The following is a 13,101-nucleotide window of genomic DNA, read 5'->3' on the forward strand; positions in this document are numbered from 1 at the left end:
TATGCACCCCCAGAGAGTGAGAGGGATTTATATGAGACCATTTTTGATATGATAGTGATGGAACTAGAAGGGATATTGATATGCGCGGGAGATTTTAATGTAGTACTGAATCACGACCTAGACACCACGAGTACTAGAAAAGGACGGGCACCAATCAGTAGATATATGAATATTCAGATGACGGAAATGGGAATTACAGATGTTTGGAGGGGGATGCACGCCATGGACAGGGAATACACACATTACTCACACCCGCACGTGACATATGCGAGAATAGACTACTTTTTGATGACGACGGGGGACAGTTACAGGGTACGGGAGAGCAGAATAGGAGTAGCGGACATATCGGATCACAGTGCCATATATCTGACAGTAGATCTAGAAGGGAGACGGAGGAACACGATCTGGAGACTAAATGTAGGAATATTAAATAACAAGGGGGTGGTGAGTCAGATCAAGGAGGAGATAGCCAGGTATAAGGAAGAAAATGACAACGGGGCGGTAGATCCGAACATTCTATGGGACACACTGAAGGTGGTGATAAGGGGGAAATTGATGGAGAAGACAGCAATGCTGAAGAAGGCCAGAACGGAGACATATCACAATCTGATAGGGAAGCTGAAGAAGCTAGAAAGGAGACACCAGATATCAAAAGAACAGGAAACGCTCTGAGAAATCAAAGAAGTAAAGGCCAGGATAAATAGGGAATTATTGACGGAAATAGAAAAGAAAGCGAGGTTCATGAAACAAACGTACTATGAAGGGGGACCAAAAGCGACCAGACTGTTGGCTAGGAGAATTAGGACGCAACAGAAGTTGAACACGATACACACAATAAGGGATACAAAGACTAATGAAATATTGAGAGACCCAGCTGAAATAGAGAGGACATTTAGAGAATACTATGAGAAACTATACACACAGCCAAAAGCAGCGGGAGAAGAGGAAATAGAAGCATATCTGGAGAAGCTAGAGTTACCATCGATAGGGAAAGAACAGAATGAAGAATTAAATAAAATAATTACGGAACGAGAACTGGAAGAGGCAATTAGTAGAGCTAAAAACAACAAATCTCCGGGGAGCGATGGATTCCCATCGGAATTCTACAAGACATTTAGAACGGAATTAGCACCCATGTTAGGGGCGGCGTTCAGACACACGATGGAAGAGGGCAAAATGCCCCCCTCGTGGAAGGAAGCCATAATCACCACGATACCGAAGGAAGGGAAGGATAGAGAATTATGTAGTAGTTTCAGACCTGTGTCCATACTCAACGTGGATTACAAGATGTATACATCGATAATATCAAAGAGATTTGAGACGTTTATGCCAGACATTATAGATGAAGATCAAACTGGATTTATTAAAGGGAGACAGACACAGGACAACGTGAGAAAAACATTACACATAGTAGAGGAGATACAAAAACAAGGTGGTAGCGCGGTACTGATTAGCCTAGATGCAGAAAAAGCATTCGACAGTGTGAGCTGGACATTTTTATATAAAACATTGATGAGGTTCGGACTGAACGGGAGGGCGATGAAGATGATCAAGGCGCTATATCAAGAACCGACAGCGAGGGTTAAGGTGAATGGCAGCCTGACGGATAGAATCAGATTAGAGAGGGCTACCAGACAGGGATGTTGTCTCTCACCAACGCTCTTCGCCGTTTTCATAGAACCACTGGCACAACTGATCAGACAGACCGAGGACATTAAGGGAGTAAGGATAAAGGGAACGGAATATAAACTAGGCCTATTTGCGGACGACGTGATAGTATACATGAGGCAACCAGACAAGAGCTTCCCGGCACTGATGGATCTACTGAAGGAATATGGCCACTACTCAGGATACAAACTAAACGTGACAAAGACACAGACCTTAGCATGGAACTATACCCCAACGACGGAAATTAGGGAACAGTACGGGATAAGATGGGACATGGACAAGATTAAATACTTAGGGGTGAACATCACGAGAGGGGTGGGGAAACTGTTTGAGGCGAACTATACACAGATAAATCAGAACATCAAGAGAGACTTTGAGAGATGGACAGTAATGCCCTTGGACTTCAATTCAAGAATAGAGGTCATTAAAATGAACATACTAGCAAGGTTACTGTACCTGTTCCAATCACTACCGATACAAATACCACAGAATCAATTCAGGGAGTGGGACAGACTGATATCGAGGTTCATATGGGCTGGGAGAAGACCACGGGTCAGATATAAAACACTACAACTACCAAAGGAAGAGGGAGGGATGGCAGTACCCAGCCTACAAGATTATTATTATGCAGCGCAACTGAGAGCAGTGACGTGCTGGTGTAACGACAAATATGAGGCAAGATGGAAAGACATTGAAAAAGAAGGGGAGGGATACAAGGTACAAGCTCTGGTGGGAGATAGGGAACTGTTCAAAGAAAAAGAGGGACTGTTAGATCCTATCACCAAATGCACCTTGACCATATGGAACAGAGTAGTAAAAACACACAAATTAGAGAAGCAGTCAGGGGTTCTGAGATGGATAGCACATGACAAGAGATTCAAACCAGGGAGGCTGGACCATGGATTCAGGAGGTGGGGGGGGGGGGGGGGGGGGGGGGGGGGGGGGGGCAACAGCGATATGCAAAATGATAGAGAAGGGGGAAATGCAAACACTACAAAAATTAAAGGAGAACTTTGGACTAGAAAACAGGGACCACTTCAGATATCTACAGATTAGAGATTACTATAATAAAGAAATAAGAGGGGACAAGGAAGAAGAACAGAATGGAATAATTAGGATGATAGTAAGGGCATACGAAGGAGGGAAAGGAAGGGTAATATCAGCACTGTACCGGGCTATAATGACCAGCAAGGGACACACGACCGATTATATAAGGGAGAAATGGGAGAGAGAACTAGAGATAGGAATAACAGGGAAGGAATGGGGGAACATATGCGAGGTGCAACATTCAACAACAGGATCGAGGATATGGAAAGAGTTTGGATGGAAAAACATAATCAGATTCTTTATAACCCCAGAGCTGAAGGGAAAATATGCACCAACACAAAGAGCATGCTGGAGGATGTGTGGGAAGGAGGGGGCAAATCACACACACATATTCTGGGGATGTCAGAAGCTGAAGGGGTATTGGGAGGAGATAGGGGAGGCAATGATCAGAATATTAGGATACGGGTTACCACAAACAGGACTGGTGCTTTACTTAGGAGACCTGACACACGAGGGAATACAAGGGGGGGGGACAAATATTTAATAAAGATAATGTTGATAGCGGCCAGAAAAGCAATAACAAGACTGTGGTACAAAGAAGACCCACTGACAATAGCACAATGGGTAGGAATAGTGGAGGAGATACAGGATATGGAGAGGATAACACACATGCTGAGGTTACAGGAAGAGAAATTTGGAGAAAGATGGGGAAAGTGGGAGGATTACAAGGGGAACGAAAACGACATCACAGAGGAAGAACCAAATGCATCACAAGAGGGCGAAGGGTAAAGGAGGAAAGAGGTTCAAGGAGGGTCTCTGAACCCATGTCACACACTTTTGACTTAGTTAGCATTTTCTGATTTTAATTTTAATTTTCTTGGGTATTACAATTGTATTATATTTTTTGTACTTTATTATTTATGTCTGTTTAACAATGTTGTATTATGGGTTCCATTTTTGTGTAAGTGTTGTTTGTCTATAAATGTTAATAAAAATTTAAGTTTAAAAAAAAAAAAGGGTATTGAGTTTGTTTGCCAGGGAGACATCATTATTCAGCATGGGGGTGGTGCCTTTATATCTGTCTGTCATCGTTCTGAGGCCCTGCCACATGCCTCTGGAATCAGCCACCTTATCCCTGTATCGCCTTTTTGCCTCTATTACTGTTCTCCTTAAATTGTAGTGCGCCGCCTTGTGCTCGTTAATGTTGCCAGTGACGAGTCCGGCATTGTAGGCTGAGGTGCACACATTCATCATTCATTCATTCAGAGCCTCATGGATGGATTTGTCTACCCAAGGCTTTTGGTTTGGGAAAACGCTAATTGTGGTGGAGGGGATTATTTCTTCTACCAGAGTGTGTGTGTGTGTGTGTGTGTGTGTGTGTGTGTGTGTGTGTGTGTGTGTGTGTGTGTGTGTGTGTGTGTGTGTGTGTGTGTGTGTGTGTGTGTGTGTGTGTGTGTGTGTGTGTGTGTGTGTGTGTGTGTGTGTGTGTGTGTGTGTGTGTGTGTGTGTGTGTGTGTGTGTGTGTGTGTGTGTGTGTGTGTGTGTGTGTGTGTGTGTGTGTGTGTGTGTGTGTGTGTGTGTGTGTGTGTGTGTGTGTGTGTGTGTGTGTGTGTGTGTGTGTGTGTGTGTGTGTGTGTGTGTGTGTGTGTGTGTGTGTGTGTGTGTGTGTGTGTGTGTGTGTATGTTTTCATTGCATTAATAGCCTATATTCTCAAATGGCATTTAATGGCTATCCAACTCCTCGTCTCTATCCTCGCGACGGACCAGTGTATACCTTATATCATATCATATTCATATTCATATAATAGTTTACTCTATCAGCATACCAGCATGTAATACGTTCTGAGTGTGTATCTACCTCAACTCCTTATTATTTTGTGCATAGATTGCAGAAATACGGTAACGTTTTGATTTATATTAAAAGGCTTTGACATTGTAAAACTAAATACGTGGAATTCTGTAAGCATAATACAAGTCATATCACCCACACGATATATGCTCTGTGTCCAGAGCATGTATGCTTTTCATTCATTTAAGACACATTATTGCAAGGGTTTTGTAATACACATACACCCTGTTCTCATTGCAATGCGTTTTTTATTCTTTATTATACAGTAGGAAGGGGGAAGAACACTATATCGTGGGTGTTCATATGACTTGTATTCTGCTTACAGCTTCGAAATTCCACTTGTTTCGTTTAACGTAAAGCCTTTTAAATATAATGAAAACGTTTCCGTGTTTCTGCGGTCTGTGCGCAAAATAATAACGAGTTGAGGTACGCGGAGCGCAGTCAGTCAGTACACCCTGTATATTCCGATAACAGCATAACGCTATATAAATCATGCTGCATTCATTCGGAGATAAAGACCTATTATTCCAAATGCTATTTATAGGGTTTTGACCATAATTACACTACTGTTGCTATTTTACAATGAACTATAATGAATTACGGTTCATACAGAACACGCCAGTGTTGAAACTAATGCACAGAAGCTTATTTCCTTGTTGTAATAATATATTCTACCAAGGGGCGCCAGCTATGCATGCTCTGGGCTGTGCGTAGACATACGCACAAAGTCAAGTTCACGTTCAAATTGATAAATCCCACACTTTGCTTAGAAATGGTCGTACATATCTGTGCGTACGCAATGTTGATGAATGAGGGCCCTGGATTCTACATCCGGGTGACATCACAGATTGGAGGGGTCTTGAACACAACGGTGTGCACTCAAGAGGCACTTCTGGATAGAAAGAAATACAATGAAGGAAAAACATCAAGGAAGGAATACAGCCATTTATCTCTAGTCTGCTCTTGTATCTGATTCATTAGTCTCAGATTCATGGCCTGTGTCTGATCTGTCTGAGCTCGTCCTGGTTTAATATCTGCTAAGTGCTCCTCCAGCCTATTTGTGTTCTATTATTAGCATTCTTGAGGTCAAAATAATTCTCTGTCACGACTACCACTAATACCTCTCTCTCTCTCTCTGTCTGTCTCACTGTCTTCCTCTCTCTCTCTCTCTCTCTCTCTCTCTCTCTCTCTCTCTCTCTCTCTCTCTCTCTCTCTCTCTCTCTCTCTCTCTCTCTCTCTCTCTCTCTCTCTCTCTCTCTCTCTCTCTCTCTCGCTCTCTCTCTCCTTGTATGTCCCTTTTCATCTTTACCTCTGTGTCTCTCTCACTCTCTTTCTATCTACCCCTCTCTGTTTTGATCTTACTCTCTCTCCATCCATACCCTGTCCCCCCCTACCCCCGGCCTCCTCCAGGTATGAACGCAGCGGTGCGGGCGGTGGTCCGGATGGGCATCTACGTGGGAGCGAAGGTCTACTTCATCCACGAGGTGAGAGCCAAGGGCAGCGGGACTCAGTGGTTTACTCTGCTCTCTGCTCCAAATGCTACTTTAATCTCTTTGCACTTGACCCTTTTTATTTACATTGTAAGGGACTTTGACTGCACTTAATAAACAAAGCAAACATTGCAACTTTTTACTCCAGTACATTCATCTGTAACACCTGCAAATAGTAGTTCCTTATTATAAAAAAGTTGTTTCCATACAACAAGACATGCAATCAAGTTTTAACTTACGCTGGAAGCCGCCAGGGCAGCCATTGGAGCAGCAACACCCGTTTAGCTTTATTTTTGTACCAAAGTATAAGGATGAGATGTTGTAAGTAAGTAATTGCAAGTAATTGCGATGGTTGAGCACACATAACATCAAGTACCATAATTAGATTAGTGCCGGCCATTTAACATTGAAAACCCTGTTGAGTGCCAGCATCCACTTCAATGATAGCGTTAAAAACGCATAATCTATGTTTTAAATTATGTGAGAACTGGAGTCTGGAGCACAGCCCAATTGCTGAATACACGAGAAGAGAAAGGAGCGGTTTCAAGGGTGTTTAATGGAAATTGAGCAACACAGGAATTGGGGGGGAAATAGAACGGGGTTAATGTTCTGTCCTGTGGCTGCCACGGCGGCAGTGAGCGAGCAAGCGGTCCTGGTGCTTGTCGGGGGAGCTGCTGGGTGGCAGCGGGTGAATAGGTGTTCCTCCTCGGGAACAGGTGACGTCCAGACAGGGACGCTGGAGCTGCTGGGTGGCAGCGGGAGATTAGGTGTTCCTCTTCGGGAACAGGTGACGTCCAGACAGGGACGCTGGAGCTGCTGGGTGGCAGCGGGAGATTAGGTGTTCTTCTTCGGGAACAGGTGACGTCCAGACAGGGACGCTGGAGCTGCTGGGTGGCAGCGGGAGATTAGGTGTTCCTCTTCGGGAACAGGTGACGTCCAGACAGGGACGGCGGTCCTTTGGGGCACAGGAGAGAAACGGGTTAGAGTAAGCCAATACACGGAGGGTATCTTGCAGTAGAGCTTGTGGCAGAGACGTCGTACCTGGGCAGTGGTAATTAATACCACGACAGCTTCTGGTCAGCGTCGAGGTGCAGATATAGTCCCCTCATCAGGGGAGGATAGGGTGCAGCTGGGGAGAGTGGGGTGTTTGCCCGTGTGTGAATTAGGGGGATGGAATACAGCTGGGTGAATGAGGGTGAAGGAAGGGGTAAGTAAGTAAGTAAGTAAGTAAGTAAGTAAGTAAGTAAGTAAGTAAGTAAGTATTTATAAAGCACCTTTCATACATGTCATGTAGCTCAAAGTGCTGTACACAAACATAGGCATATATAACGATAAAAGCAAAAAAGTCACAGTGATCAGTTAAGATCAATGTTTAAAAAAAAAAAAAAAAAAAAAAAAAAAAAAAAAATAATAATAATAATAATAATAATAATAATAATAATAATAATAATAATAATAATAATAATAATAATAATAATAATAATAATAACGTAAAAATGAAAATAACGTAAAAATGAAAACATGAAAACAGTCATTTGCTTACCAGTTTGGGAGAACAGGTCCGCACAAACATGTCCGCTCAGTAGCAACCGGAAGTAGGAAATGCACTAAACCAATGCACTTGTACGGTAGGTAGCAATGTTAGCTCTTATAACGCTAGTGTAGTTACGTTTTTATTAGTGGTCAGAGTTGGGTCCACAGGACTTATCCAAGCCCCATGGATCCATCAGTGGCCGTGTATTGTGTGCGTATGTACCCGTTCCCTCATGTGGTCAGTGGTCAGAGTTGGGTCCACAGGACTTATCCAAGCCCCATGGATCCATCAGTGGCCGCGTATTGTGTGCGTATGTACCCGTTCCCTCATCTAAAGAGTTGGGTCCATAAGACTTATCCAAGCCTTACGGATCCATCAGTGGTCGTGTATTGTGTGCGTATGTACCCGTTCCTTCATCTAAAAAGTTGGGTCCACAAGGCTTATCCTAGCCTCATGGATCCATCAGGTTTTTCCAAGCCATAACTATTTGTAAGCTAGACTGTATAGGTACGTTTTTAATTTTCCTTTAAAAATGTGTATGGAGCTGGCGTTTCTGATGTGTGTTGGTAGTGTGTTCCATAGTTTTGGGGCATAGTTGGCAAATGCCATACTTCCTATCCTCTTTTGGTTTCTGGGCGTGTCTAGTAAACCTGTAGTGGATGACCGTAGCGTTCTTGAGGGCAGATAACTAACTAGGGAATTTGCTATGTATTTTGGGCCTTGCTCATTAAGAGCTTTATATGTTAGGAAAAGGACCTTAAAATCAATTCTATGAGTTATTGGAAGCAAGTGCAGAGTGGCTAGGACTGGAGTGATATGTTCTCTTCTCCTTGTATGAGTTAGTAATCGAGCTGCAGAGTTTTGGATAAGCTGAAGCTTCCCAATGGTTGCTTTGGGAAGACCAGTGAACAGTGCATTACAATAGTCAAGCCGACTTGATACAAAAGCATGAATAAGTGTCTCTGCATCCTTTTTATTTACGAAATGTCTTACTTTCGCTATGTTTCTTAGGTGGAAGAATGACGTTTTCATGGCCTTATTTATATGAGACTTAAAGGTCAGGTCTGAGTCCAAGATGACACCTAGGCTTGTAACCTCAGTCTTTACATAGGATGACAGACTCCCCAGGTTTTCACACAGCACTTCCCTTTTCGCTTTTGGGCCAATCAATAGGATTTCGGTCTTGCTTTCGTTTAATTTTAGGAAGTTATTGTTCATCCACTTGTTTATTGCTAACATACAATTTGTAATGGACTGTATGGCTGTAGTGTTATTTGGTTCTGCGGAGATATATAGTTGTGTATCATCAGCATAACTATGGAAGCATACATTGTGGTCTCGAATGATGTCCCCGAGGGGCAGCATATATAGTGAGAAGAGTAATGGACCAAGGCAGCTTCCTTGTGCAACTCCAAAGCTGCTGTCATGTTCCTCGGATACATTGTCTCCAAGCTTAACATAGAACCTTCTCCCCTTAATGTATGTTATGAGCCAATTTAGTACATGATCGGAAAAGCCAACCAGTCTTTCAAGACGACTGATCAAGATATTATGGTCAATCGTATCGAACGCTGCACTAAGGTCCAATAGGACAAGAATTGAGACTTTGCCAGCATCGGAGTTTAGCCTGAGGTCGCTAACTATTTTAGTAAGGGCAGTTTCAGTGCTGTGATTTGTTCTGAAACCTGATTGTAATTCCTCCATGATGTTATTATCTTTGAGAAAGGAGTTTATTTGTACTGAGACTATCTTTTCTAATATCTTGCTGATAAATGGAAGGTTCGATATTGGCCTATAGCTTTTTAGTTCGTTTACATCTAAGTTTGTTTTCTTTAGTAGTGGTTTTACTACAGCCGTTTTAAATGCATCTGGAAAAGTGCCTGTTTGAAGCGACATATTTATGATTTCAAGGACATGATTTGAGACACTATCGAACACCCTCTTGAGAAATGCTGTTGGTATAGGATCGAGTCAGGAGGTGGCGGAATTACACTCAGAGACAATCTTACAGAGGTCAGGTAATGTAATACATGTGAATTCCCCCATAGTTATCTCAGGTGTGTTTTCACTCACAGCCAGATCTATATCAGAGGTAATGCTTGCTCTAATCAATGATATTTTTTCATTAAAGAAAACTGCGAACTCTTCACATTTTGTGGCTGATTGCTGCGGTATATGGGGGGGTGGTATGTTAATCAGCCGGTCGATGGTGGAAAAAAGTACCCTGGAGTTACCCATATTTCTGAGATCATTTTGGAAAAATATTCCTTTCTCGCAAGTTGTATTGCCTTATTGTATGCGCCCATGGCGTCTTTGTATAAATTAAAGTGAGCTGTGAGTTTGAATTTCCTCCATTTTCGCTCGGCTATCCTACATTTTCTCTTGTTATCTTTAACATTGGTTTTATTTAACCATGGAGAGATTCTATCACTTTTTACCTTTTTAACCTTCAGAGGGGCAACAGTATCTAACACTGTTGACAAGGTGCTGTGGAAGTTTTGCACTTTCTGATTTAAGGAGGATTCACTGCATTGGTCATATGATTTCATCATACTAGAGAATTTTGCTTCAGCTCTAGCGTCCAGAAGCCTTCTGTGAACTAGGAATTCGCTTCTGGTCTTATGTAATATTAGACTTGTACCATAGAACACACAATAATGGTCAGAAATTGGAATTTGTTTTACTGATACATTCTCAATGTTTAGCCCTGTTGTTATTAGTAGGTCCAGAGTGTTGCCATGTTGGTGGGTGGCCTCGTGAACATGTTGCATCAGTCCAAAACTGTCCAGTAGGTTCAGAAACTCACAACCCCTGGAGTCATCCTTTTTGTTGATATGAATGTTTAGATCTCCATTAAGAATGATTCTATCATACCTGGTAATGCAGATCGATATGAGTTCTGAAAATTCCTGTATGAAGAGTGGCGAGTACCTTGGTGGTCGATACAATGTCACACATACTACTGGCATTTCTGTTTTCAATACAATAGCAAGGTATTCAAATGATAAAAATGTTCCCAGGTCAATATCACTGCACACAAATTGAGTGGAGATGATTGCTGCTATTCCGCCTCCCCTCCCACTCTGTCTGTTTGATTGATAGAATTTAAAATTGGAAGGGCAGGTCTCAATCAGTGTTGCTACACCAGTGATGTTGTCTAGCCATGTTTCTACTAAAACATACAATGTACACCATGTTTTACTATGAGTTCATTTATCAGAAATGATTTTTGTTTCAGCGCTCTAACATTGAACAGTGCTAGTTTTAGCTGTACGGGTTCTGTAGTGGGGCGTGAGATAGTCTGTGGTTGAACACTGATATTGATAAGGTTCGATTTACATATGGGACATGATAATGAGTAATTGATTAGTCTTTTGATGATCAGAATCGGGATGACACTCAACGTGTTTCTTTGTAGCTTAGGCTGCTTCTGTATATAGTCTACAGAGCTAGATATGGTTGGTTGTCAGGCCAGTGATGCTACACTTTGTATGACATTATGTATTAGCACATTTACCCCTGATATGTTTGGATGGATGCCATCGGGTCTGTAATGGTCTTTCCTGGACCAGAGCAGATCAAAGTTATTTATATAGCAAAGTCCTATAGTAGTACAGTAGGTCTGTAGCCATTTGTGCAACCAGAACAGACGGCTAAATCGCTCAGATCCACGACCTATGGATGGAATGGGGCCAGACACAATGCATATTTTACCCAGGCTTTCAATAGTGAGTATTAGTGATTCAAAGTCAGATTGGAGTTTAGCGGATTGTCTAGCCATTACGTCATTTGCTCCGATATGAATGATAACGGTGTGGGCGGACGGATATCTGTCGATGATTTCGGGAGTACACTCAAGTAAGTCAGTAACTTTTAAACCGGAAAAACAATATGTAATGCCGTGTGGTATTTGCAAAAACCTGGTGATGGAATCTCCGATGAGTAGGATCTCTGGCTGTTCATGGATGCATTCCCCGTCGTAGATGGCCAGGTTTCTATGGTGAAAAGCCGCAGGAGTAGCGTCTGCATTGTTGGCGGGGTTAGACGGTTGGTCGGGCAGCAGCGCCGTGTGGAGGGGCTCGTTCACAGCGGCATTTCTATCGATAACACTCGCCGTTTGAATGATCGTACTGGCATGGGCTGCAGAGCACCGCAGACGAGGACGTTTAAACTTTGGGGAGTTGGACCCATCGCGTGAGTCTGGGGAATTTGGCGATGCGAGAGCAAACAGGGCAGATCGCTTTCTGCTCCGGGTTGCAGCTATATTTCCATGGTTGAGTCGTGAGCTGGAGAGGGCCGCCGTCCTGGCAGCTTCGCTTGGAGCCTGGCTAGTAGCTAGGCTAGTAGCTATCATCGGATAGTCTTTGAGCAAAGCTACAGTACTAGCAGCAGGAGACGGAAACGAGGGAGAGCCTAGGAGGCTGGGATCATTACAAAGAGGATTGAATCGGTTTGATAGTTGAGGTGAATCAATGGGATCATATAGAGGAAGGGAGAGCTTCCTTCGGCCCCTCACCACTGTCGCCCAGGAGGGACTACTGGTGCATCCTGCGTCCGCTTGTTCCATGCTAGCCAGCCTGGACATGAGCTCCGTTTGACGCTTGAGAAGATCCATTACTAGTATCTCGATGGTCTTCAGTTCCGTTCGCATTTCTGCGACATCTGACGTTGGAGCCATTTCCTCTGGGGAGTTTAGCACTGTGAGTACTGTAGCATGTAGCTGTAGCTATGGCAACAACAAGCTCCGATAGCTTAGGTCACGTCCAGTAAAAAGTCACATAAAACCAATAAATCCAACTGACTGAAGAAAGAGAGGATGATGAGGAGTGCACAGTGGATAGAGAGGGGGATGAAGAGGAGCGTGTGGAGGACGTGAGGGGAAAAGGAGGGGGAGTGAAGTAGGCCCGTGCTGTGATTATGACAGGACCCCCCCCTCGACGGGCGCCTCCCGGCGGCCCAGGCTTGTCAGGGTGAGCCCGATGAAAGTCCTGGACGAGAGCTGGGTCCAGGATCATTGGCCGGGAGATCCAGCTCCGCTCCACCGGGCCGTAGCCCTCCCAGTCGACCAGGTACTGGAAGCCGCGGCCACGTCGCCGCACGCCCAGCAACTCCCAGACCACGTAGGCCGGGTGGTCGTCTATCACCAGCGGAGGAGGGGGCTCTGGAGCAGGGGGAGACAGGGGACTGGAGACCACCGGTTTGAGCTGGGAGACATGGAAGGAATGGTGAATGCGCATATGGGGGGGGAGCTGGAGCTTGACAACAGAGGGATTAATGAGGGACAGGACCTTGTAGGGCCCCACAAAACGGGGGGTTAGCTTTCGTGAGACGGATTTGAGAGGCAGGTCCCGAGACGAGAGCCACACCATCTGACCTGGTACATAGGCGGGAGCCGGGGTCCGGTGGCGGTCGGCGAAGCGCCGGTTCTGGTCCGCAGTCCGGAGCAGCGCAGCCCTCGTCTCCTCCCAGATCGTCCTGCAGCGACGGAGATGGTCCTGCACCGACGGTACGGC

The 13,101-nt window shown here is 44.3% G+C and overlaps 1 protein-coding gene across 5 annotated transcripts in view; it reads left to right on the forward strand.

Moving 5' to 3' along the window:
- The window catches only part of LOC311227043 (ATP-dependent 6-phosphofructokinase, platelet type-like), a 234,266-nt gene that overhangs the window by 9,884 nt on the left and 211,281 nt on the right, over positions 1 to 13,101 (forward strand). For all 5 annotated transcript variants that reach the window (XM_084312556.1, XM_084312558.1, XM_084312555.1 and 2 more), the window contains exon 2: positions 5,975 to 6,048. In XM_084312556.1, the coding sequence (XP_084168682.1) occupies positions 5,975 to 6,048 (74 nt within the window). The remainder of the gene's footprint in view (positions 1 to 5,974; positions 6,049 to 13,101) is intronic.

This window comes from Notolepis coatsorum (assembly GCF_963971535.1).
Source record: "Notolepis coatsorum genome assembly, chromosome: 4".
Lineage (NCBI taxonomy): Eukaryota > Metazoa > Chordata > Actinopteri > Aulopiformes > Paralepididae > Notolepis > Notolepis coatsorum.